This window comes from Esox lucius, chromosome 22 (assembly GCF_011004845.1).
Source record: "Esox lucius isolate fEsoLuc1 chromosome 22, fEsoLuc1.pri, whole genome shotgun sequence".
Classification (NCBI taxonomy): Eukaryota; Metazoa; Chordata; class Actinopteri; order Esociformes; family Esocidae; genus Esox; species Esox lucius.
The window spans coordinates 9498971-9524297 of record NC_047590.1 but is presented as its reverse complement, the minus strand read 5'-3'; the positions used below and the strand labels follow the sequence as shown (position 1 = coordinate 9524297).

At 45.9% G+C, this 25327-nt stretch overlaps 2 protein-coding genes across 14 annotated transcripts in view; one reads left to right on the top strand and one right to left on the bottom strand.

Moving 5' to 3' along the window:
- zranb3 (zinc finger, RAN-binding domain containing 3) overlaps positions 1–1415 on the bottom strand; it is a 40865-nt gene extending 39450 nt beyond the window's left edge. For 2 of the 4 annotated variants that reach the window (XM_010891083.4, XM_020042315.2), the window contains exon 1: positions 114–362. In XM_010891083.4, the coding sequence (XP_010889385.2) occupies positions 114–197 (84 nt within the window). In that variant the 5' untranslated portion in view covers positions 198–362. Of the gene's footprint in view, positions 1–113; positions 363–393; positions 480–1252 lie in introns of those variants that run through there. The other 2 variants (XM_010891084.3, XM_020042314.2) reach the window with 2 other exon arrangements.
- LOC105022555 (R3H domain-containing protein 1) overlaps positions 495–25327 on the top strand; it is a 32116-nt gene continuing 7283 nt past the window's right edge. For 2 of the 10 annotated variants that reach the window (XM_020042313.2, XM_010891092.4), the window contains exons 1-18: positions 495–596; positions 9243–9498; positions 11569–11863; positions 14145–14186; positions 14860–14949; positions 16949–17111; positions 17374–17512; positions 17842–17982; positions 18146–18254; positions 19567–19662; positions 19833–19858; positions 19960–20013; positions 20097–20314; positions 21587–21925; positions 22348–22466; positions 22769–22885; positions 23752–24045; positions 24179–24365. In XM_020042313.2, the coding sequence (XP_019897872.2) occupies positions 11624–11863; positions 14145–14186; positions 14860–14949; positions 16949–17111; positions 17374–17512; positions 17842–17982; positions 18146–18254; positions 19567–19662; positions 19833–19858; positions 19960–20013; positions 20097–20314; positions 21587–21925; positions 22348–22466; positions 22769–22885; positions 23752–24045; positions 24179–24365 (2374 nt within the window). In that variant the 5' untranslated portion in view covers positions 495–596; positions 9243–9498; positions 11569–11623. Of the gene's footprint in view, positions 597–4967; positions 5318–9242; positions 9499–11568; positions 11864–14144; positions 14187–14859; positions 14950–16948; positions 17112–17373; positions 17513–17841; positions 17983–18145; positions 18255–19566; positions 19663–19832; positions 19859–19959; positions 20014–20096; positions 20315–21586; positions 21926–22347; positions 22467–22768; positions 22886–23751; positions 24046–24178; positions 24366–25327 lie in introns of those variants that run through there. The other 8 variants (XM_010891086.4, XM_010891085.4, XM_010891087.4 and 5 more) reach the window with 7 other exon arrangements.

The window sequence follows — 25327 nt, the reverse complement described above, 5'->3', positions numbered from 1 at the left end:
AACATACACATGTTTAGGCTAGACACTTAATACATTATCAAGAGGAAGATGCAAAACATAGACAAATTAATGTTTAGGCTTAGAATTTAAAACGTTATCAAGAGGCTACAGACCACAACCAATCCAGAAAGGTTTTGATGAAGGTAACATGTGTGAAGTTTCGCGGGAAACTTTGTTATACGTAACAGATTCCACATGAGTTGCGTTCAAGACAAACCACGAAATCGCATGAATTTCAAACGTTGCTCAATTTTGTGTCAAATATGCCTCGATAATTTGTTTTTACGATACTACTGTAGGTAGGTCCTAATGCATATCGGTTTTCTTTCTAACTTTAAAGCATATCATATCATCAGCGCGTGCCCCATATAGTAGAAAGAGCTGTACACTCACTCGTATTTGCTCATCCAACTGTCAGTCCGGATGCTTCCTGCTGTTCTCAACACTTTCCCGGATGTGCTCTTTCGTCTTGTGCCGAATGTTAGCGGCTAGCCTCGGTCTGTTGCCGCTACGCACTGAGCACCGCCGTGGTGGCTACACATGCTCACGCAACTACAGCTGTTTTTATAAATCATTCGGTTTTGTCAACGTTTCTGGTAAGACAACATTTGTTTATTCATTAGCACGTTTTCTTTATGGGGATTAAATGTTTTTTCATGTAGTTACTTTATCGCAATAGAAGCTTTGGCTAACGTTAGCTAGTACATAGTTAACAGCTAGCTAACTAACGTCGTTTTGTTCAGCTGAAGAAAGACTAGTTGTAGAGCTAGCTGACGTTACTTTGTTAGCTTGTAAAACTCAAAGGAATTAAAAGTTCAACTTGACACATGGAATACACATTTAAGTCGGCCACTTTAGTTATAACAATATATGTACGTATAGAATTGTATGCTCGATTTTTTTCCTATCAAGTCATTGTTAACGAGCAAGCATGCTAACGTTACCTAGCGTAACTGAACTAGCTAGCTCCGTAGCGCCCCGAGCAAGCAAGGCCTGCTGGTTTGCAAACTCGCTTAGTTAACAATGATTCGTAGCTGACTAGTTAATGTTTTTTACGTGTACTGGAACGAGACCTTGGTACCAACAAAACCTAAAGGTTTGAAATATGTTGCATTACAACAATGTACCTTTATACAGTGGGTAACTAGCTCTCGCAGTTCGTAACTACAATGAATACTAGTACTGTAACGTCTGTATCTGCAGTTTGTGCATTATGAAGTAACTTTGTATTCGGGTTAGCTCTATGTATTACCTAATCCCTTAGCCCAGTAGTTGTGCTTGGCAATGGTTCCTATTCGTTTGTATCCGTCAAAGGGAGTATAAATAGCAAGCAAAAATGGCCAGACCGACGATGCTCTCCTTTCCCATGTACCTACTAAGAACACCCGCAAGAGGTGTCCTTCCACTGCATTTGCATTTAGTCATTTAGCAGACGCTCTTATCCAGAGCAATTTACAGTCATTCCATTCATCTTTAATTGACTAGGTGGGTCAACCACACTCCCCAGTTGAAGTAATGTACATTACTCATTAACGTTTTTTGGTTGTCGTTTCCTTCTTGCATGAAATGAATGCTAAAAGCAAACAAAAATGTTTCAAAGTATTACCTCACACAAGGCAACGGTGTGGTTCATTTTTAATAATAGTAATATTTTTTAAAAAGGTGGCGTTTCCGAAGTTTAATTAAAATGGGCAGGGACTCTGCTGTCCTAGATTTAAGTGAAGCTAGATCCAACATTTGGGTGCCAAGTCAGAGAAGGGCTTTGACTGGGCTGAGGCTGAGAGAGAGAGAGCTTCCCTCCCGTCGCGGCAGTGGGACGGCAAAGAGATCTGGGGTGGCAGAATGAAGAGCTTGGGTAGGGATGTAATGTTTGAATATAACTGTATGTTAGCTGGGGGCACTTCCCCCTTGCTGCTTGGGAGTCAGCTCTGGTGCAGTTTGTCAAATTCTAATTGGGGCATTTTGTGACCATTAGTAAAGAATGAAATGCTGAATGGTCACTGAGTAAAGAAATATACTTGTACTATAAAAGACTGCATTTTGTTACCAGTCTATAAAATCATCTTGAATCACTATCATTTTTCTAATAATGTATAATTTGATAGGTTCACAGAATTGAACACATGCGTAATTGTCTAGGTGTTCATTTTAAACTCCGGGTCCATAACTGTTCAGATATACGTGGAGGATCCGAACTAAAACCTCCACCTCTATTTTGAAATTACATTCAAGTCTATGGACAAAATGTCCCCTCCCTTTCCCAAAACGCAAAATATGCTAACACCTGTGAAATGGTTCATTTGTCCAAAGCGCCGGAATAATGCGTCTCATTATCTCACTCACCCAGCTGTATTATGACATCTACCGTTCCATTTATGTTTAAGTAGTCTGTCCTTGAGTGATTAGCTTGGCTGGTCCAATACTGTGTGGTTTGCTGTGTTATAATAGCTAGGTGGCATCTTGTGGCTCACTTTCCTTCCTAGCCTATAATGAGGATGCAGAGATGCATGTTAGTCTAGTACAGGAGTGTTCCCTGCTGCCTGTTCAACCCATGGGGACTTCATTAGGATTGTGTTTTGCTGTCATAAATGGAGGACTTCGCAGGCAGTCGGGGAAAATATAACCTAACTTGGCGCGTTTGTCACTCGCAACCGTTCAATTTAAAATGAATTCTTAAGGTTTACTGCTTCGAAGACATGTCAGTTTTGTAGAAATGGGCATGATTATTGTTTGTGTATCCTCTGGGGGTTTTATAGAGGGCAACATATGGATTCTACACACTTTTTTTGGCTGACATATTAGTCTTTCTGTAAGGCCAACCAACCTAAGCTGCAATGTTCACATACTGTGGCCAGGAGAAAAGTGTTCTGTCCCCTAAATCCTTCCTTGGTGCTCATCTAGGCAGCGTCCATCACCTTCAGCTGGGTGATGGACGCTGTTTGGGCTATCTTGTTTGGGCTATGTATGCAAAATGGCAAATCGTCTTTTGCCAAGCCATAATCAAACCATCAATGTTGAAGGAAGAATATTATACATACTATAATTTAGCTGCAGCCAAATTCCTTAAACTATTCATATTAGCATACCTTGATAGTTGTTGCATCTTAATTTCTCCTAATTTATTATTCTGTACCTGATGCAGATATTCATAGAACACCGTCGTCCATTACGTAAGTGTAATTTCTGTAAACTCGGTTGCTTCTTAGGCCCATTCAATCATACAAATGTTATCTTTACATATATTTTACGTAACAGAAGACTATCACAAACATAAGCACAATGAATAAAACAATTTCAAAATGTTCAAAGGATGTGGTAGTTAGACTATCTAATACAGTTTTACAGTCCTTTGGATATGTCATAAAATACATTGACAAATTGTTTACAGTACAAATGCAATTAATATGCATAACATGGTTATTTACAGTACACTTGTCTAGAATGTTTGTTTGTTTTCGTGCCTACGGTCAACGGCTTTTCACTGTGAAACAATAGCAACTGAAATGCTGTTGGATGATCAGTGCAGATATTGCTCAATTAATTTGACTGTTACTTTTATCCTGGTACAGCCTTCATCTTTTCCTTTTACTAAAACGGGGAGCGCTGGACTCTGTTATTCTTTATCCTAAGAATTGCCCCTTTAATGAAAGAGGAAACGATGATTCACTATTGTACTGTGTGCGGGTCCCTGAGCAGTTGGCATTTTTTTTGTGGCGATATTGGGGAAACAAAAGGCGGTAGCTTTGTTTTATATTATTGTGTGGGTTTTTGTTTTTCCCAGTTTGAACATTCCTCCCTGCCATATCATATTGTCACGTCTATTTATAATGTCAAGGAGCACATTCTCTCCCCCGGAGCTTTTAACCATCTATCCATTCTGGTTTTCTAGTGCCATCATTAATAATTCTGAGAGTCGGCTCAACAATTCTGCTTTCAGAGCTAGAGGCTCAGCTATTCGGGAGGCAGTGGCACAACTCTTGATTTATGTCCAAATTAAGGGTGTAAATCCAGAATATTGAATAGCTGTATCTATTTTTCCCCTGTTAGGTTTCATCATAACTATGGAAATGATTTTCTGTATTAAATTCCTGAGGTGTGTGTGTTCTAGCTGTCTCTCTGGGGGTTGGTATGATTGTAAAATTGTGGACTTAAGGCTTTATATTCATACCAAGTGATTTCAGATCAACACTGCAGGCCCAGCGCTGTCCTTTTACACCACTTGAAACTGAGCATTGCAGTGTGATTGATTCCTCTTTTGTTTGTTGATTAGTTTTGTGAAACCTGCTGTCTGTGCAACATCGACTGCATGTTTTGCAGTGGATGTGTTGCAGTGGCTTGCTACACCTTGCAACCGTGACTGAAACATTTTAGCAGATTAGTTGTCAACGGTGTCTGTTGCTAAGGGACAGGAGTGCTTTCATCCCCGTGTCTAGAAGTTTGTCCATGGCCAGACTTGTTTCTAAGGGTTTAGATTAGTGGGATGAATGAAACAAAAGCAATATGTGTCCCAGTACATCTCTGAGAGTTACATTGACTTTGCACTTCCTCAAAGTAGAATTCCATTTTGCTGAATGTTTTCTGTAGTTGGCGCGGTCTTGTGACTTGTACAGCTTGCCGGTCTGCCAAGTGGAATGGGCACGGTCCGCTTTGAACAGCTTGTCCTCTCAGTGGCTGTCCTTCCCCTTCCGACCGTGTCCTGTCCTCTTATGGCCGTCTGTGGGGGGCAGACACTCCTTCGGTCTCTTATTCTCCCATTTCTCAGTCCGTCTGACCCTTCCTGTTACGTCTCCCGTCACTCTCCTCTGTCCCCCTTCTCGTGTCCCTCCCATGTCCCTTTGCTCCTTCTCTTTCTGCCCCCCCCCTTTGCCCCCCCACTGCTGCCTGCCTCCCTCTTCTGGTGGGAGCCCCACGGCGGGGCAGAGGAATGGCTAATGAAGAGCGAGCCTGATTTAGCCTCCTCAGCCGTGCACTCCCCCTGCAATGTGCTGCCTGCCTCTGTGCAGCGGGGCAGGGCTCTGTGAGTGGCTGATCCGGAGCTGACATCACTGGGGCCAGCTGTTGATTTGGCGCTGTCTCTGGGGCTGGGCGAGTCAGTGGCTCTGTCGGGCACTTTGGTTACTGACGTGCTCTGGCAGGTAGACGCGCGCGCACCCACACTCTTCCTCATGAACCCACGAAGAGAGGAGGCTGCGTGAGGCTGACGCCGGGCAGCCCGTAGCTCCAAGCAGCCCAACGCTAGCCGTAGGGGGGCGGGGGACCATGGAGAGTAAACCTCCAGCAGCCCGCAATGGACCTGATGAGGGCTGCTATGTGGCAGGTACGTTGTCCTTCTGTCTTGTGTCGCCCGACCAGGTAGTGTTTGGTGGTGAAAGAGGGGAGCCCAGGGAAAGTCAGTGTTAGTGATAGTACTGGATGATGCTGTTGCTATTTTTTCCCTGTTTTTTAGTCATGCGTTTTAAGGATTCTTTTGGTTTTTATTGTGTTCTCATCCTTCGGTTGTATTTCTTGGCGGGGGGGGGGGGGGCTGACTTTTTTTTAAATATGATTTTAGATTTTTACATTTTACACTTAATTTTCGTTGTGGTTATGTTTTCCACATTGTGCTTCATGCCTGGTCTAAGCACGGAGACCCAACTATCAAGCCTGGTCTAAGCATGGAGACCCAACTATCAAGCCTGGTCTAAGCACAGAGACCCAACTATCAAGCCTGGTCTATGCACGGAGACCCAACTATTTAGGGTACCTCCTTTTTGCCAGGAGAAACACACAGCAAGGCTGCGTTCAGATTACTGTTGTGCTTTGGTTGCTCTTCCGTCAGTATTACTAATGACCATAAATAAGCCATTAAGAGCCTTGCATTGTGTTGTCCCTTCTGAGGTCCTGCGCGGCTGGCATTTCTGCTGCTCAGTATTTCCTTACGGAGGTGTTTTTGTTGTTATAAATGCATTTTTAATGACTTCAGCCTGACCTACGAGGTACACTTGTTTCATAATGTTCCATAAATCATGGAAAGGCTGGTGTTGTTTTGGTCGCTAATTGCAACGAAGCGTCGTCGGTACATTCCATGAGTAATGGATTCTGGGAGTGTTAATAAATTCTGCCAAATAATTGATTAACACTTGATTTGACTTGAAGCCTGCAGGTGTGAATTCTTTCTGACTTGTTAGTATAAGCAGCTGCAAGCCTCTGTGTTAATAGCCTGCACCGTCTGGAAAACATTTTGTGGCACTGCGTGTCTGTTTTGGTGATTTACATTTTAGGTGTTTGTCTAAAAAAAAAAAAAAAAACGAATATGTTGTTTGAACAGTCTATTGGTATTTTTTCGTATCTACTGAAGTCCCTTGAATATGCTGTTTGCTTAGATAACATTTTTACTATTCATATTTTCTTAGTCTATCAGCATTTTATATACTGTGGAGTTGCTTACTATACCAACATGCGTTTTGGTTGTGTTGTTAGCATTTATGCCTAAATATGTGTGCGTGCGGTGAAAGGAAATAAGATTACCTTTAGTCTGCAATTTGCACCAGAGGGCTTTAGACTCAATTATCACCTACTCTCTCCAGTCAATAACTCTCCTTATTAGCAATTAGCAAACATGGCTGGCGGCTGGGGCATAGAATTATTTACCCAGATAACTGCAACTCTAAGGTAGAAGTAGGACTCTTTCTGTGATTGCTGCCTGGTATAATGTGCGTCTTTCATGCTTTCCCATCTTGCTGTTTTTAATTGGGACTGTGTAGCAACATACTGCGTAGCTTACCACGACCCTGAGGGAATTGGCTCCAACGGTAATGCAGAGCGCAGATGGATGGCTGCTTTCCCCGTTGTGTGTTGTCACATCCTCCTACGCACAGTGCCTGTAGGAGCTGACGAGCACACAGAGTTGCTTGCTCTTCCCACATGCTGGGCTAAACGAGAAACCCTTTTTTTGTTTCTTTGTTTTCTGAGCTATAGACAGAAGGAAATTGGGGGCAGATTTGGACATGTCTGTTCTTATGAGGTTCTGCAGCGTTAAGGGGTTTGTATGGGCAATAGAGACCTGTGCTAAGTGGTGGTTATACTGTCTGGAGGGAGAGACCGCCATGTTGAGTGGGGGGTGATACTGTCTGGAGGGAGAGACCGCCATGTTGAGTGGGGGGTGATACTGTCTGGAGAGCGAGAGACAGCTGTGTTGCGGAGGGGTCATACTGTCCTGACATAGAGCGAGACCGATGTGTTGGGGGGTGATGTTATGCTGTCCAGAGAGAGAGAGAGAGAGACAGATGTGTTGAGTGGTGGTTATGCTGTCTAGAGAGAGTGACTGACTGCTGCGTTAAGGGGTGGGGGTTATACTGTGTTGCGTTGAGGGGCGGGTTGCAGGCGACTTTCTCTACGCTTCAGCTACGGGTGTCAGAATGGCCTTTATGCATTCCGCTGGAGTCGTTTGCTATTCACTGTGCAAACCTAATTGTCATTGAGTGGCCATTTGCAGTCTGCATATGATTAGTTGGCTCCCGTTCCGCTGGCGGACGGGCTGCCAGCAGAGTGGCTGTCCTTTTCACCTCATTGTGGTGTTTTGGGAACTCATTTTCAGAGAGCAAAGTGGGGCGTTTTGGAGGAAGGTTTTGAGTTCTTGCCACTTATGAATTCCCTCTTACACACCGACACCGCCGCAGAAATAGTGTGCGCACAACGGTTCTCCCTGTGTGTTGCCCGTTGAGGACGGAGTTAAAGAGAGAGAAGTGCAGAGGCTTCCGTTGGTGAGATATGCCCAGGGGGGGCTGTTTAAGGTTTAAGCACTCGGCTCCGAGCCTCTTACTGTTCTCAAATACAAATGAGATCCTGGCTGAGGTAGAAGAGACCAGAGTCCTTTTTACAGTGTCCTGTGCACACGTTAGGCCATGTGTCTGTGTGCGCACGCACGCCACATTGTCACTGACACAAGCGACATGTCTTGCTGGGCATTTGGTTACAATATTAAACGCTAGCCTATTTGAAGAAACCAGAGGAGCTCAATGTTATGTAATAAAATTAAGTTGATTTGAGTTTTTTCTGTATGGCAACATTTTATACCTGTCCTGCATTTAGAAGTCAGTCTCTTAAGAATGATATATTTATATATATATTGGACACATTCTTTGGGCTCAATAGTCATTTGAGGTGCCACACTCCTGTCAGCTGCTCACTCTGATGCTATAGCTACGGTCAGTGGGATGGTCTCACCAGTTTGCCGGCAAGCCAAGTGACCGGTATACATGGTGAGGTTTGGCCTGTAAGGGTTGGAGTTGCCAGGGGCCTGGAGGATATGATCAGTCTGTTTGGCCTTATGGGCTGCATCCCAGTCCCATGTCTGAATTACAAGACTGCGATATCATCACACACCTTAGAGCTGATACGATGTACTACAGTTCTCACAGGTTTTCCACATTCAGTTTTTTCTTTCTTCTCCTGGTGCCGAGGGACAAGGGAGGGTCATTTAAAAAAAATTAAGTTGAAGACTGGCTTGTAAATTATTAAGAAAATATGTATTTTAATAAAATATATCATGATCTATATGATATTAGAGCTTGGGTGCAGCCAAGTGTCACAATATGCTAATGTTGTCATAATGACACCAGGCGATTCATTGGCCAAGATAATATGCCATAATTAGCATAATCCTTTAACTTTTTTTGAGTTGTCCCTAATTGCGTGGCGAGGTGTTGTGGAAAAGGATTATAACATGAGCAGGAATCCACATGACCTTTAACTGGGAGCATGCATGGCCACACCCCACCGCGCCGTGTCCCGCTGCCAGGGCCGAGGATCAGAACTGCCTGCTGGGAGCCAGGGAGAGGGCTCTTCCTTGTGGCTAGCACCGGGTCCTGAGAGGGAGATCAGACTCAAACCAAAAGAAAACCTGGACTCATTTGGGAACACTCCTGAGTGGCAAGTGATGTTGTGAAGCAGTTAGTGTGGTGTTTTTCCAGGGGGTTATTCCTGGATACGTAGTGCTGGACAGTTTTACATAGCTGGCACGATGGGCTGCTTCTACAACTGCCCTTGATGCACTGCATCTCTCTTTGGAATGCATAATTTATTACTCATACTGTCGGCACAAACTTCCCAAATATTGTTCTGTTTCTTAATCTGTCTGTCTCTATGACAGACACCGGTTTCTGAATCATGTCCCCCTGACTCTGTCAGTCTGTCATGCCCGTTCCCTGCAGGCCGTGACTCCTGACCTATGACCGCTGACCTCTCCTCTCTCCCCGTGACAGGTCTGGGAGGGGCATGAGCAGGTCAGAGGGCAGCGCCACAGAGGCCGTTTGGACCTGGGCCGCAGAGACTCCGAGCCGGTGCTAAGGACATGGGCCTCTCCCCCAGAGCTAGTGGCAGGCTCAGCAGCGCGACACGTCAGCGACCCGACCCCGCGGGGCAACAGGACGGCAGCAGGGTTGAAACAGACCCCGGGTTCACCCCCCGCCCTGTCGGACGGCACCACCCCCGGAGGAACCACAGCTCCAGCAACACTGAGTATGTAGCCTCGTCACTCTGCTGCCGGTTGTTGGTTTTCAGTTGTTTCCCACAACAAAATGGTCACCCCCCCCCCCCCCATACATGGCGCTGGAAGGGCTTCTGTCCCTCGTCTCTGCTCATTCCACTCCAGTAAACGCTGAGCGAGACAAGGGGTGTCCGTCATCGGGGGGGGGGGGGTCCATAATCAGGGGGTGTCGTCCATAATCAGGGGGTGTCCTTCATCCGTTGTCTCAGAAGGCGCCGTACGATAATTGACATCTTCCACCGTTTACACAATAATAAAAATTATCTTGGACACAATCAGCAGTACTTTGAAGTAAGGAAATGTTAATGTGTCAGTCCGTAGGGTGGCCTACAGGTGGAGTCTGCACTTCAACCAAGGGTTCCCCATCCAGACGAAACCTTCGACAACAAACGTACATAATGTGTGAACATGTAACCTTTTTAAAGGCCTTCTTGAAAATGACCCCTCTTTGCATCAAACTCAGTCGATCGTATTGTAGTGTCGGAGCTGATTACCCAGGAGGCCTTGGGTAGTCCAGGAGTACAACCTCTGCCTTGACATGTACTGTACAGCATGGGTTCGAATCCAGCCTACTGCTCTTTCAGCAATCTTTCCCCACGTTATGGAACATTTTAAATTGAATCATTTTGCCCAAGAGACTGGACATGATGTCCACACATTTTCCAAACCATGCACCCAACATTGAGAGAACTCTTTATTAAGTAAGCTGCACCTACCATCTTATTTAATGTTAACTACCACCATTTAAACCTCCTCTGCGTTTTTTATTGGGAAAACACTGCACCTACCATCTTAGTTCATGTAAAATCTACCAAGTTATAGTCTCAAATTTGCCAAAACGTATTATGGATTTCTCTTAGTTTCCTAGGTTCATTTATTTTGTGGAAGTGATACAGACTTTCATCATATGGTGTCTTTCAGGGGTTAAACTTCAATTGCTGCCACTTCAAACCACACCTCCAGATATAAATCGTATTTTAATGAGCAGCTGAAAAACACATGCGTAATTGGTGAGGGGTTGCTATTTAAAACGGTGTGTGTGTGGAGGTCAGTGGCTCGCGCAGCCCAAGGTGATGGAATGTCCAACAGCCGGGCAAGAGGGCGTCTTTGCAGTCCTTGAACATTCCGGAATTATCCGTATTCTACTCCAATTAGATCTATTCTCCTATTGCTGGTTGTTCATTTATCTTTCTGTGACCCCTCTATCCAACACAATTGGAAGAGAAGGTCAGAGGGGTTGTTCTGCATTAATGAAGCCGACACAAGGAGAAAGGACAAAATTCCAAACCTGAATCAAGGAAAGACAAATTGAGAAGGAGGCTGTGTTAATATGGACTGAATCAGATGGGTCCTCTCCCACTCACTAATGAACTCATTAATCATGGTTCTCATGAACCAGATGTCTGCTTCCTTAACCCACTTCTCTCCTCTCCTTGCTTACGTTACCGCTGTGAGAGAACCAGAGAAAGGTTGCCTAATGGACTCTCATTAGTACACAGAAAAGACCACCTGTCTCCGACTTTCCCCCAGTAAAGTGGTCATTGCATATCAGCTTTCGGACTGATGGGGACATTTACAATATGTCTCTCTGTGGCTTGGTGATTCTGTGCAAGTGAAACATGTTTTTATTTTGTCTTTTTTATTCAGATCCGCATTTAGGTTTTACTGGAGCAGCTGCTGTTTTTCCCAGGGTCCACACAAAACACGACAAGGCAAAAAACCCAAGAAAATCCGTGCATTCTAATAATACAACTCCTATAAAGAGAACATGTGCTCAACCCTTGTGGGTGGGTGGGTGTGTGCGCGCACTCGCTCGTGTGCTACTGTAGGTGTTTCTCGGGTGTCATGTCACAAGAGTTTCACTGTGCAGGATGACGCTGTGTTGTTCGGTGCATCTGACAAATAAACCTTGAAACTTTCTCCTGTGACGGATCTCTGTTGGGAAAACAATGTTCTGTGATTTTTCATAATCCTGGTTCTCTCTCTCTCTCCCCACCCACCTCTCCATCCATCCCTCTGTTTCCCTCTGTCCGTCTCTGCAGGTCCCCAGTCATAGCAGCAGTGTTGTGTAGAGGCTCTCAGTAGGCTGGGTGTCTGATGAGGATGTCTGATATTGTCACTATAAAGGCCTTCGGTAACACTGACACTGAGAAGATGAAGGTTTTTGAGCCCGGAGTGGAGCTGGAGGTTTCAGACTCAGCCGACACAACGTCGCTGGGAGGAGAGAGCAGCAAGACGGGGAACCAGGAAGAGGCCGAGAGCCTGCTGCTTGAACACACTGAGACTGGCGTCAAAGATGAAAGCTGCTGTGACAACAAGAGGGAAACACAAATCCAGGTAAACAAATGGTAGACACGAAAATGCGAACAAACACAGCCTTTTAGTGTGGACACATTAGGATGTCTGTGGAAACCGGATCCCATCTGTCACTGTTTTGGGCTGGAGTCATGGAAATGTGATTGTCGTTGAAATTGGGTATGATGTGATTGTAGTTGATTGTCAAATAAATACAGTGTGGGCTGGGTGAGCAAAGTATAATTGGGATGTAATTTCCTCCAAAAATGCAATGCCACCATTCTTTTTTTATTTTTATGAAACATTGCCTTTTATGAAATTCATGACATTCTGATGAAATGGGTTGGGTTAGTATTTTTCTTAAATCTTTTAAGCATCGCAGACAGTGCTATGTACAACAGAAGTGATGTCAAATTGACAGAGTTACAGTAACCCCCAAAATCACAACAAAAAAAAAAAAGATTTATGTTTGATGTCACAGCAATTTTTCAGTTCCACTTATTTTTACCCAAATGTGTGTAGAATCTCAGTCAATATTAAACAATGTACTAAAAGAAACATCTCCTGGATACCATCATGACGGCACTCTAAACAATCCCCGACATCTGTAAATGTTTCATCACAAACATGTTGCTACAGTATTGTTCATTCTTTAGCACAATAAGCACCATGTACAGATTAAATGAATGTGGTGTCTTGCTTCTCGGAGCTTGGTGCCCTGTAATATTACAAAGGTTATAAAATGACATACTTCGTCCTCTGACTAACCTGCCCTCCACAACACGTTCAGTGACTTGTCATACATACCACTTAACTAGGGCTGCTGTTTTTGTACATCTGTTATTAACAGTGTTGATTACAAATGTGTGTAAAGATCATTCTTGGTGTTTTGTCACTAAGAGTTAAGTTGTGCTCAGTTTTGCTGGAACCTGACAGTATCAAATTATAAGTGTTATAATTGCGACTTCTTTCCAATTCCTAAATACTGAAATGTGACAAAATTATCATGATCATGACCGAATAGGTCAAAGAAGCCGTGCCGATGACGTACAGATATGTTTGTCTTGGTGTCAGAAAAAGAAAAGGGTCCTTAAGGTTAATGCTGTATAAGGCCTCAGATGCAGGATTATAAATAGGAAGGTGTGTGTGAGTGAAACGGACCAGACCGGTGATTGGATGCTGAAGAAGCCAGATAATCTTGATCTCAAATCCTGGCTTAGCTACAAACTTCCTGTGTCGCCCCGCGAGATGGAGAATTGGGCGCAGAATGGAAAGGGGGAGAGAGAGATGTCTGTGCATGACTCTTCCGTGACTTTGCCACCATCTGTTCCTGCCTCCCCTCCCCCCAGGACAGGTACCTTGTGGTGCGGTTCTGCTAGCTTCAGCGTTTTCCTTATCGTTCTTCTCTTGCATTGTTAATTTCCTCTCTGCCCTGCTCAATTAGCTGGTCTACCGGTGCATTCACACAAACTCTCCTCGCACCGACACACACACGTTGCCTGTCTGTACTGGTTACGCCTGGGAATGTGTGCTGTTATCTGTCCAGTGGGAAAATAAGTGTCCTTTAGTTCGTTTTAGAGGGCCGGGTGCGTGTGCGCCTGCACGCGGTAGAGACACTCTCAGCGGCAGCCTGAGGGAGCCTCATAGCCACAGCCTCTGACCCTTTCCCTGTACACACACACCTCTGCGATCACACAGTCAGCCAATGGTGCGTGAAGCTTGGAGGCACTGAGCTGTCTCAAACCCACCGTTCCTCTCCTGCCCTGCTGCTTCTTCTGCCCTTTACCGCCTCAGAGCATGGTTCTATATTCTTGTCTGACAGGGGTATGTGACAGAATTTTTTTTCGTCTGACAAATTCCAGTCAAAATATTACACCAATCTGGATCTATTCTCTCACATGAAGATGCTTGAATCACTACGGCATAAACACTACGGCATTCGTTTTCTGAAATTCACAGTTTTTTTTTTTTCTTCAGAAATCTGATTTGGAGGATTCCCTGGGTCTTCTGCATTTTTCCAGGAGTCTTCCAACAAAGATATCTGGAAATATTGGGTATTTTCAGAAAGCTTTTGGAATCTTCCAACCCTAGTCTTCAGCCCAAAAGGGCATTGTGTGTTCTTCAAAGTGTTCCTGCATGTCTGCTATATTCATTTCCCAAGCTCATTAGTAGGGGTAGCCTGTCTGCTGCTGCCAATAAAATGTACACCATATAGTATTTTTTAACAGTAATTTTCCCTGTGGTTTTAGACCTGGACAACAATATTATCGGTCTTGTTGTGTTAGCTAAACAAACCCTCTTTGTGGTCCATTTTGTGCTGCAGCAATCTTCTCTCTCTCCTGGACAGCCAGTACGGCGCTCTAAGGTACTGTTGACAAGCATGTGGAGATGTGCCTGATGCGTTTGCCTGGTCACCCATTATGTCTGTAAATTGTTTATCATTATTTATCATATTAGGTGTTAACAGAGACTGCCGGTAGTAGTATCAGCTTTTTAAATGCATCTTGTCTGCTGATTTACATGTCGTGTTTTTTCTGTTTACTTCCTGGATGATGACTCATTATTGGTAGTGCATTGGAGTCATTTGTCTTGTCATTTGCATGATTGATTAGGCGTTGTGGTTTTTTGACATTCAAGATTTATTTAGATGGTCTTTCGGCACATGCTCAATAGATTACCATTATGTTCAGAAATTAAATGCATGGTTTTGATGGTCCTCTATAGTTCAGTTGTTAGCACGCTGTGATTGCCCGGCTAGGATGGTAAACTTCATTCCAAGGAACACCTATGCTTTAAAAACATGTATTCACTCATGACCCGCTAGCGTTGGCTAAATGTGTCTAAGTAGCATATGGTTGGATTTAGTATTAGAGATTTATTTTGTGAGAGAATATTCTATTGGTCATGGCTTGCTGGCCTTTTGTTATCTTGGTTTGTTTGATTTTGTGAGTTTGCATTTGTGTGGTGAAATAATGCACGTCATTTAGCTGGAATGCTGTATATTTTAACCGTGGTGAATTGACTGCACCTGTCCCCAGTCTAACTCTAAACTGAAGTTAGTCCGAAGCCTGGCTGTTTGTGAGGAGTTCTCTTCTCCCCCTCCACCTGAACATCTAGAAAACCCTCAGGTAAACTCCCAGACCTTAGATATTTGGTATTTCACATGCACGCACGCACACACACACACACACACACACACACACACACACACACACACACACACACACTCAGGACAAATACCAAATGAGGAGCCTTACCCTGTTAGCTGTGGTTTGTTTCACCAACATTACTCTGCCTTCTCACTGGACAGAGACGCACTCACGCACGCACAGGAGAATACCCTGGTGGTTTTGATAAAGTTCAGTGCTGACTGGATGAAAGGCTGGTCTGCGTGCGAGTGCGTGCGTGTGTGCGTGCGGTATTGCTCACATCCATCATCTCTGAGAAAATACAATTTTCAAATGTCAGACTGCGTAGCCCTGTGGATTGATATAATTGAATAGTACGGTTAGGAGAAATGTCACTGTGCTGTTATGATGTTAGGCTGCTTTCACCCTATTCCTTTGAGCCTGTCAGCACGACTCAGAAAGATGCAATTGGCAAATCGTGTTTTGAGTGATATTGTGAAAAAGAAATGTCATTAGGTTTTTCTAAGGCTGCAATTTTTTTATGCCAATTTTTCATTTACTCTTAAGTGAAAATGTTTCCTTGCTTGAGAAAAGGGGAAAAATAGTAATATTTTCCATCCTTTATGTTCTTATTGTATGTGAAGATGCATTTGCCTTGCTATTGAATGGCTTACTGGAAAGCCTTGACAGTAGGCATACAGGGAAATCCTTATTTGATCAAAATATACATCCTTGAACTAGTGAAAGAGATTTTATACACTCCTGTGAGTTCTATTCACAATCCTCTTTCATTCTTTTCCCTCCCCCTTCTTTCTCCCTCTCGCCTCACCCATCTCCCTCTTTCTCTGTAAAGCTCTCCATAGCAATGTTCATGTCCTATGCGTCGTAGCTCCGCAGGGTGGGGGGCCCCCTGTGAGGTAGAGCATGTCACTAACGTAAACATGGCAGCTCCCATCCACAAACCACAGGCTCATGGCCCCAGTACCTAGAGTCCTCGTTTAATTTAAGCTTCTTGTGTTCCCTTGGCAGACTGCGTTCTTAAGCTTGCGGTCCAAATGGAACCCTCTTCTCCGTGTATCGTTCACTACTTTTCACCCGAGCCCAATTGTCCCCGGTGAGAAGTACTGCACTAATATGGGAACGTGGTGCCATTTGGACCTCAGGCTCTGTGTGCTATTCAGCTTTAGCTTCTGTCTTTGTACCGGTGTTGAATGGTGAGCAGAGCTTTCCGAGAATAAAGCACGGCAGAGAGATTAAGATGAGTAGTGGCCCTACATCGGGGCTGAGCAGTCTTTGAAGCACATAGAACCTGAATGGTTAGAATGTACCAAATGTTCTCATTTTATGTGAATTCTGTCAAATGGTTATGGGGAGCTTTTCTTTCCCATTCTAGTCATGAAGTCTTTCTATGCTTGCAACACGCAGGGCCTTGAAAAGAGAGCTTGCGAATGGTATGGCTGGCTTAAAAGGGATCTCATACTGGTGTCAGAATGATGCACATGAATAACAAAAGCAGTTTTTGACTCCCGGCGCTCAATGCACAATATGTGAAGGCATATGTTGTTTTTATTTTATTTACATTAATGGTTAATTTTTGTCTATTTTAAGCTTCTGTATGATTTTCAGGTGCCTAATGAATAAATGAAATGCTATTAATCCTTGGGTTTTAATTGGCAACGTGATTATAATCCGTTCGGAGGAAGGCTTATCTCTGTATACAGCGTTGGCTGTTTATTTGAAATGACAACAACGCTCTCATAATAAACAACCCAAACATGTAAACCCCTTAAACATTTATAATTAACTTTCAACCACCAAGTGCTTTATTGTACAATGGAATTGGATGGTACATTTTAATTTGACAGTTATTTTTTCCATTCAGTGTCTGGTGTTTCATTTGAATGTGTCCCCATTGGCACCTTATTCCTAATGTAATGCACTATTTCTGACATAGGGGATGTAAGCTACTAGCTACTACATGTTTTCGTCTATTTTACAGGATACAGTTTGCATCCAAATATCCCAGCCCTTTGATAAGGAGGTGCTGTCTGCCAAGGATGAGGACGAAAAAGAGAAGAGCTGTGAAAAGGTTGAGAAACCAGAGAAGAGCTGTGAAAAGGTTGAGAAACCAGAGAAGATGCCCAGGAAAATGCTGTCAAGAGGTGTGTTGGTGGAGGGGGGGGGGGGGGGTCTAAAGTAAAGACCATTCCTCTTTGAAGACCAGAAAGACCAATATATTTTTCTATCAAATGCACAAAAAGGTATTGATTGGAAACATGGGAGGTTTAGGCAATGTGGTCTAATTAACTTGGCTTACAGAATTTGAACAGCTCTCAGGAAAGTCTGACAGTATCTGACTATATGGGATCCTGTTAGCTGTGTTGAGTAGGGTTCAATAACCGGGCTGATTCCATTTCTTTCTAGATTCCAGCCAGGACTACACAGACTCTACCGGTATAGATCTGCATGAGTTCCTGGTCAACACGTTAAAGAACAACCCTAGGGATAGAATGATGCTCTTGAAGTTGGAGCAAGACATTCTGGATTTTATCAGTAATAATGAGTGAGTTATGTTTTTAATTATCTGTTCATGTAATTTGTCTTTCTTAAGGACCATTGTGGAAATATACCCAATGGCTTATGTGTTAGCCTAACATGGTTAGCCAGCCACTTGTTCTAGAGCAAGACCGTTAACTGGAATTGTTCCTGTAAGTGATTGGATAAGAATCTCTGGTGAATTACTTAAATGTGTATGTTGGAACCTCTGCTTTTTTTCTTGAGTTCAATGTTGTATCTCACGCAAGCAACCTCATTCTAAAAAGGAATGCTACGTGTATTATTACATTTTTTCAAGTGTAGGTTTATTAGAAATTGTCTTTCCATGTCTCCTAGAAGCCAGAAAAGGAAATTTCCTCCCATGACATCGTACCACAGAATGCTGCTTCATAGAGTGGCCGCCTACTTCGGGATGGATCACAATGTTGATCCCACCGGGAAGTCTGTCATCATCAACAAAACTAGCAATACAAGAATGTATGTTTTAATTTGGTATTTCATGGTTTTTCTTTTTATTCAAAATAATTCAAACATGTATGTCTATATTGCAGCGCATTACATTTATTTTCATGACGCTTATTCAAATTTTGTTCAAAGTCTTTATTTGTTGATTGGTAGTAATGTCAAATCTCTTCAACAGACCAGATCAAAAATTCTCAGAACACATAAAAGATGACAAAACCGACGATTTCCAGAAACGCTACATTCTCAAAAGAGACAACTCCAGCTTTGACCGAGAGGATGGCATGGTAAGTGTTTTTCCATTTGCTGTGCTTGTCAGTGCGTCCCAATTAGCGCCCTATTCTCTGTAGTGCACTACTTCGAACCAGAATACTGATGGGCCCTGGCCAGTAGTGGTCTAATGAAGAATGGGTTGGCATTTGGCACCTACTGGGGTGGAATCGGGCACACTTAGTGTCTGATGTCTGTCTGTGAGTGTGAGATAATCTGGTGTTGCTGCTCCATCTGCTAGCTAAGCTAAGTTGTGCTATGGCTCAGGTGTGCTCTCGCTAGGCATGGCTCAGGTGTGTCCTCGCTAGGCATGGCTCAGGTGTGCCCTCGCTAGGCATGGCTCAGGTGTGCCCTCGCTAGGCATTGGCTCAGGTGTGCCCTCGCTAGGCATTGGCTCAGGTGTGCCCTCGCTAGGCATTGGCTCAGGTGTGCCCTCGCTCGGCCTTGGCTCAGGTGTGCCCTCGCTCGGCCTTGGCTCAGGTGTGCCCTCGCTCGGCCTTGGCTCAGGTGTGCCCTGGCTCGGCCTTGGCTCAGGTGTGCCCTGGCTCGGCCTTGGCTCAGGTGTGCCCTGGCTCGGCCTTGGCTCAGGTGTGCCCTGGCTCGGCCTTGGCTCAGGTGTGCCCTCGCTCGGCCTTGGCTCAGGTGTGCCCTGGCTCGGCCTTGGCTCAGGTGTGCCCTGGCTCGGCCTTGGCTCAGGTGTGCCCTGGCTCGGCCTTGGCTCAGGTGTGCCCTGGCTCGGCCTTGGCTCAGGTGTGCCCTGGCTCGGCCTTGGCTCAGGTGTGCCCTCGCTAGGGCTTGGCTCAGGTGTGCCCTCGCTAGGGCTTGGCTCAGGTGTGCCCTCGCTAGGGCTTGGCTCAGGTGTGCCCTCGCTAGGGCTTGGCTCAGGTGTGCCCTCGCTAGGGCTTGGCTCAGGTGTGCCCTCGCTAGGGCTTGGCTCAGGTGTGCCCTCGCTAGGCATTGGCTCAGGTGTGCCCTCGCTAGGCATTGGCTCAGGTGTGCCCTCGCTAGGGCTTGGCTCAGGTGTGCCCTCGCTAGGGCTTGGCTCAGGTGTGCCCTCGCTAGGGCTTGGCTCAGGTGTGCCCTCGCTAGGGCTTGGCTCAGGTGTGCCCTCGCTAGGGCTTGGCTCAGGTGTGCCCTCGCTAGGGCTTGGCTCAGGTGTGCCCTCGCTAGGGCTTGGCTCAGGTGTGCCCTCGCTAGGGCTTGGCTCAGGTGTGCCCTCGCTAGGGCTTGGCTCAGGTGTGCCCTCGCTAGGGCTTGGCTCAGGTGTGCCCTCGCTAGGGCTTGGCTCAGGTGTGCCCTCGCTAAGCTACGGTGTGCATGTGCTTGCAGATACGAATGCGCCTCAAAGACGACAGGAGAAGCAAATCTATCGAGGAGAGGGAGGAGGAGTACCAAAGAGCCAGGGACAGGATATTTGCACAAGATGTGAGATTGTTTTGGGGGAAATTATATTGTAATCTGATTTCATTGCAGTTTAGAGCCATGATTTTACTAAGTAAAAAATGGAGAAATACGCATAATGAATTAAAGTTGTTATATTTATTACTTGTAAGTATATCTGTTTTTTTCATATTAAATTTTGTTTTTCCCCATAGGGTGAACATTACCATCTAGATAGAAGGTAAATATAATTCTGACCCACAACATTCTCAAATGTTACAGTTTAAAATATGTTACTGGTTCAGAATGTATTTGATACTCAGTGAGGATCTCTCCATGTAGGGTCCAAGATGAAGAGGCTTGTATTAGCACACAGCAACGGAGGCAAATCTTCAGGTACTTCCTGGTCTCTCTCTCACGCACGCGTGCGCGCACACGCGCACACACACACCTGAATCCTCTCTTAAATCCTCATCTAGACTAAGAGACGGGCGGTCAGCCAGCAGTCGGCAGAGCAGCTCAGAAAACGAGCCCAAGTACTCTGACCCCCGGCCGTGGAGCAGCACCGACTCGGAGAGCTCCAACCGGAACCTGAGGCCAGCTATGACCAAGGCCAGCAGCTTCAGCGGAATCTCCGTTCTCATCAGAGGGGACAGCTCTGCAAGCAGCAAAAGCCCCGGACGCCTCTCCAAAACAGGCAAGCACTCACACAGGCACACGTGTCATGTCTTGTCAACTCGGCTTAAAAAAAAAAGAGTAATAAAATTGCTTTTAATGGAGGAAATTAACCCTACTACCACCCCTCCCACTAACACATTTTGTTCCTGAGGCAGAATCTCTGAATTACTCCTCAGAAATCTTCCTGTAAGAAAGAAGGCAGCTTCCTGTTTGTCCGTGTCAACTTGATGGTGACAGATTTCTCCCGGTGTGGTCAGTCATCCAGGACATTATGTGATGCACCAGGTTCTGACTGACATCAGTTGGGATTGGTCCTTGTCTGTCTTTCTCTCTCTGTGGGGGATGGACACTCGGGTTTCTTTCTTTTCTCATTCCTTGTATTTTCATTCCTTTTTGCAGCCTCTTCTGTTCCTGTGGCCCTGATTAATTTAATGCCACTACACTGACCCTGCCAGCTAGCCTTTTTCTTTTTTTCTTTTTTTGGATTGAGTTGTTTCTTTTAAGTTGTTTACAACGTTTGAGCTCAGTGCCAGCCCTTCCTGGAGAACGACATTTGCTCCACTACTAGTGAGAGGCCATTTTGTGTCCCTGTCAACCTTTTCTTTTGCTCATCTCTTCTTAACACGCGTCACAATTACACATTTTCTGCATGTAAAGCATTTCATTCATCTTCGATTTTTTTTTTTTATTGGGCCCCTTTTGGTTTGATCATCTCTGATTTTTTTTTTTTTACAGGATTTTCAGTTATTTAAACTTCTTGTTTTAGAAACACCTGATGGCCACTGCAATGAGTTGGCTTTAACTGTTGGCAAGAAAGCGAGATGCCTGTTAGCTTCTCCTATAACGGATCAGGAGAGTTGAAACCAGAGCCGCGTTGTCTTTCATTTGTCTATCCAGAATTAAAACCTTTGGCTTTATATTTGCATATATTCTTTTACGTGTGTTATGGATGCCAAACATAAAGCATTTTAAACAAGATTGACTTGTCATTAACATAAGCCTGAAGCTACATCACTGGTTCTGCGTATGATAGGACTATTATATAAATAGACCTGGGGGTCATTTCTTAAATGGCATTCAATGGGGCTTCATACAAGATGTCTCTTCATATCACCTTCCCTTTGAATGGTATGAATAGACCACTAGCTATCCTCCTTGTACCCCGTATACCCCAAAATGGACCAATGGCTGTCCTTGTTGAACCTCTGCTCGGAGGCTGGCTGTGCATGCCCTCCATGGGTCTTTGAGTGTCGCTGGGCTAAAGGTGTTGTTCACTGCTCCCTCCCTCTAGGTTCGGAGTCTTCTAATAGCGTAGGTTCCTCTACGAGTTCTCTCTCTCGCCCCCAAGTACTACACCTGCCTCTCCCAATCCCTGTGGCACCTAGCCAGGCGGCCGGCCCCGTCGTTGGCCCCGGCACCGCCCAGCCTCAGCCTGCTGCCCCCTGCTACCCCATCTCTGCTGCTATGGCCCCCGGCAGTAGAGCTACTTCTGGGCACTATGAGAGAGGCAGGAGTGGTCAAGGCCCCGGCTCAGCGCCAACCCAGACCACTGCTAATGCTAGCTACTATTTGCTTCCTCTGGAAGCCACAGGGATACCTCCTGGCAGCATACTGGTCAACCCTCAAACAGGTTGGTTTCTTTTGACCAGGGCTGTTTCCTAATATTCTCTGGTTTTTCTTTGGTTTGTTGTGGTGGTTCTTTGGTTGCTCTTGGTTGTCTTTTCATCTTAGGAGAACTAACACTACTTAATCGACCTGTAATGTCCTCCTCGCTTTCTTCTGTCAGTCACATTTCCACAAATGTACAGATATATTGTATCAATTGTACATGATACCTTAAAAGATTTTATTAGAAATACAGTTTTTCTATATTATATATATTTGAGCATTCTGTGCATAATTTTTTGCTTATCATAACTAGTTTAGCGTTTTTTATTTAAAGTGATTTAACCATTAACATTACACAAAGTAGCTGGGCTGTTTATTTGGTCAGTTCTGTTTGTGGTTCTAGTGATTTCCAGTGGGTCTAAGAGGGTCGTTTTGCACTTGCAGGCCAACCGTTTGTGAACCCTGATGGCAGTGCGGTGGTTTACAACCCCTCGGTGACCTCACAGCAGTCACTGGCCCCTCCCCCAGCCCCACACCCGCCAGCGAATCACATCCTTTCCCAGGTCAGTCTGTGTGTCACACGCCTCTTATTTCTCCAGAAAGCCTTTTCATCCCCTGCCTTCAGTCTCTGCCCTTTCTCATTAAATACAGTAGATTCACTCTGTCATTCATACCTCCTGTCCCAAAGAATAATCCTTAATATTAATATTCTATTAACTGGAGCCTGGGGTGAATTAATCGTGATTTATCGACTTGTATTAATCGGGGTATACTTATCACCCAGCTCAAGCTCCTTTTATTCAATCCCCTTGGGCCTCTTAACTCTTCTCTCTTTCCCTCTGCTCATTGTCCTCCTCTGCTTCAGCCTGTTCGGCATCTCCTGCCCTCGGCTCCTCAGCAGATCCAGTACTCAACCGTCTCTTACCCTCCTCCTCCTCAGTTCCTGCCACTCTCCCCTAACCAACAGCAGCTATACACTGTGGTACTTATCAACCGTCCTTCTTCTGTGGTCTTCATCTCTTCTCCCCCCCCTTTCTGTGACTGGTCGATTTTTCTCCAGGTGCCTCAACTCGATTGCCGTATCACAGTCTTTTTTATAAGACATGGCCTACATTACTTAATTTATTCATTACATTTATTATGTGAAGTGTTGTTAATTTGGAGCATATTGTTAACTTAAATAGGAGTTTGGCAGAAAAGGTATCCAGTGGATACATTAGCATACTGGGGAGGCTTTTGGTTGAGGACGTGTGTTTTTAGTTTTAACATCCAGTACCCCAGCGACGTAGGACTCCTCCCCCCAGTACCCAGCGACGTAGGACTCCTCCCCCCAGTACCCAGCGACGTAGGACTCCTCCCCCCAGTACCCAGCGACGTAGGACTCCTCCCCCCAGTACCCAGCGACGTAGGACTCCTCCCCCCAGTACCCAGCGACGTAGGACTCCTCCCCCCAGTACCCAGCGACGTAGGACTCCTCCCCCCAGTACCCAGCGACGTAGGCTAGCTAGTTCATGCTGCATCTCCCTTTTGACCGGTTTTTATCCATCACATCCATCTACCCTCCGGGGCTCATTATAGCAATGGATAGTGGGTACTAACTTCCTTGAATAATAGATGAAATACCAGATGTTCATATTGAATAATCCATCAGTAAGAAAAACTGTAACCTACTGCTGCTGAACAGCTTGTCGTAGATGGCCTAAACTTGATGTGACCGACAGTGACGATATCCCTAGGAGAAAAAACCATCAGCGTTCCCCGGGTTAAGTTCGTTAATGCACCAAATGGCGGACGAAGTGGCGAGAACATGCCCGGTTTTGACCATTGTCTCCCCATCTTCTCCTGCAGCCGGACGGCCTCGGTGTCCAGTTCAGCCACATCAGCCTGGTTCACCAGGCGCCAGCCGACGGCCCTCCTGCCCCCGACAGCGGCGCCAACCCCACCGTGTACCAGCCTAGCCCGGTGGTGCTCCAGGGGCCGCCCCCGCAGCATCAGCCGACGGGCTACATAGTGGCCCCCGCCACAGGGCAGCCTGCGGCGGGGCAACCCCAGGCCTACCCAACCCCCGGTCCAGGCGCGGCGGCGAGCCAGGGAGTGCTGCAGCAGCCGGGCTACATGCCGCAACCGCCGCAGATGCAGCAGGTATGGTGGTCGTCGCTCAGTCGCGTCGTGCCATGCTAACAGACCCCCCCCCCCCCAACGAGGCAAAAGGTTCCACCTTGGTCTTTCTTACCGTCAGTAGGTGAAGGCTTGTGTTTGTTATTGTCTCCTCCAGATCCAGACGTGTTACTGCGTTCCAGGCCAGTATCCCCACTCTCACTCCAGCCAGTACTACCGGCCTGTTAACCCCGTCCACTACAGCCCCCAGAACCAGCCCCTTGCTCAGCCGCCACAGCAGCCAGGTAGACACACGCGCACACGCCCCGGAAAAGACGTAGAAACGCGGGAAAGGTGTCGCACGGGTACGCCATCCGTGCACCTCACACGCCTTAAAACAACCGGCTGACATTAGATATTCTCACCTGCTCTTGCCGGTTGTTTCGGTACTGCCTGTCGTCCGTGAGCTGTGGCCCAGCCCTACTGCTCCCCAGCGACTGCCTAATGAGAGCAGTTCCACACGCTCACATTGATATGTCTGGCTGTTCGTCTTGATGAACTGCGACACGCCTCGGTTGGGGGGGGCTGCGCTGCTTTCTGATTGCGTTGGGCTGCTCTACAGTCTGTTAGTGGCAGCCTCCTAGTCCTGCCTCCTCAAAGTGGCCTTTATTATTAGTTGTATTTTTTTGGGGGGGGGGGGGGTTTACTGATTGTTTCCTCCTGCTGAACGCAGCACTGTGGCCTTTTTGCTTTAATGTGGAGGAAGTGTGTTCCGTTGTCCGTCAAGGGGGGATTTGGAGGCAGCGTTTGGGACTGAAGAGGCATAGAGCAACAAATTGGGCTGGATACAGTTACAGTCCATGCAGGACAGTGGCATTTCCAGTCATGGATATTTCTTTTTTGAATTGCTAGAATAAGGAATCTTAAAAATATGTGAATACAGTGCCTTCCGACCAACTTAGTGTGACGACCCAGAGAGCAGATGGGTAGAATGCGGGGCCGGGACGCTGTCTGAGAGGCCTATGATTCTCACAGTGAACCGGTCTCTTTTTCAGCCCCTCACTCCTCTTCAGTCAGTCTCTCACTCCTCTTCAGTCAGTCTCTCACTCCTCTTCAGTCAGTCTCTCACTCCTCTTCAGTCAGTCTCTCGCTCCTCTTCAGTCAGTCTCTCGCTCCTCTTCAGTCAGTCTCTCGCTCCAGTCAGTCTCTCGCTCCTCGCTCCAGTCAGTCTCTCGCTCCTCGCTCCAGTCAGTCTCTCACCCCTCGCTCCAGTCAGTCTCTCACCCCTCGCTCCAGTCAGTCTCTCACCCCTCGCTCCAGTCAGTCT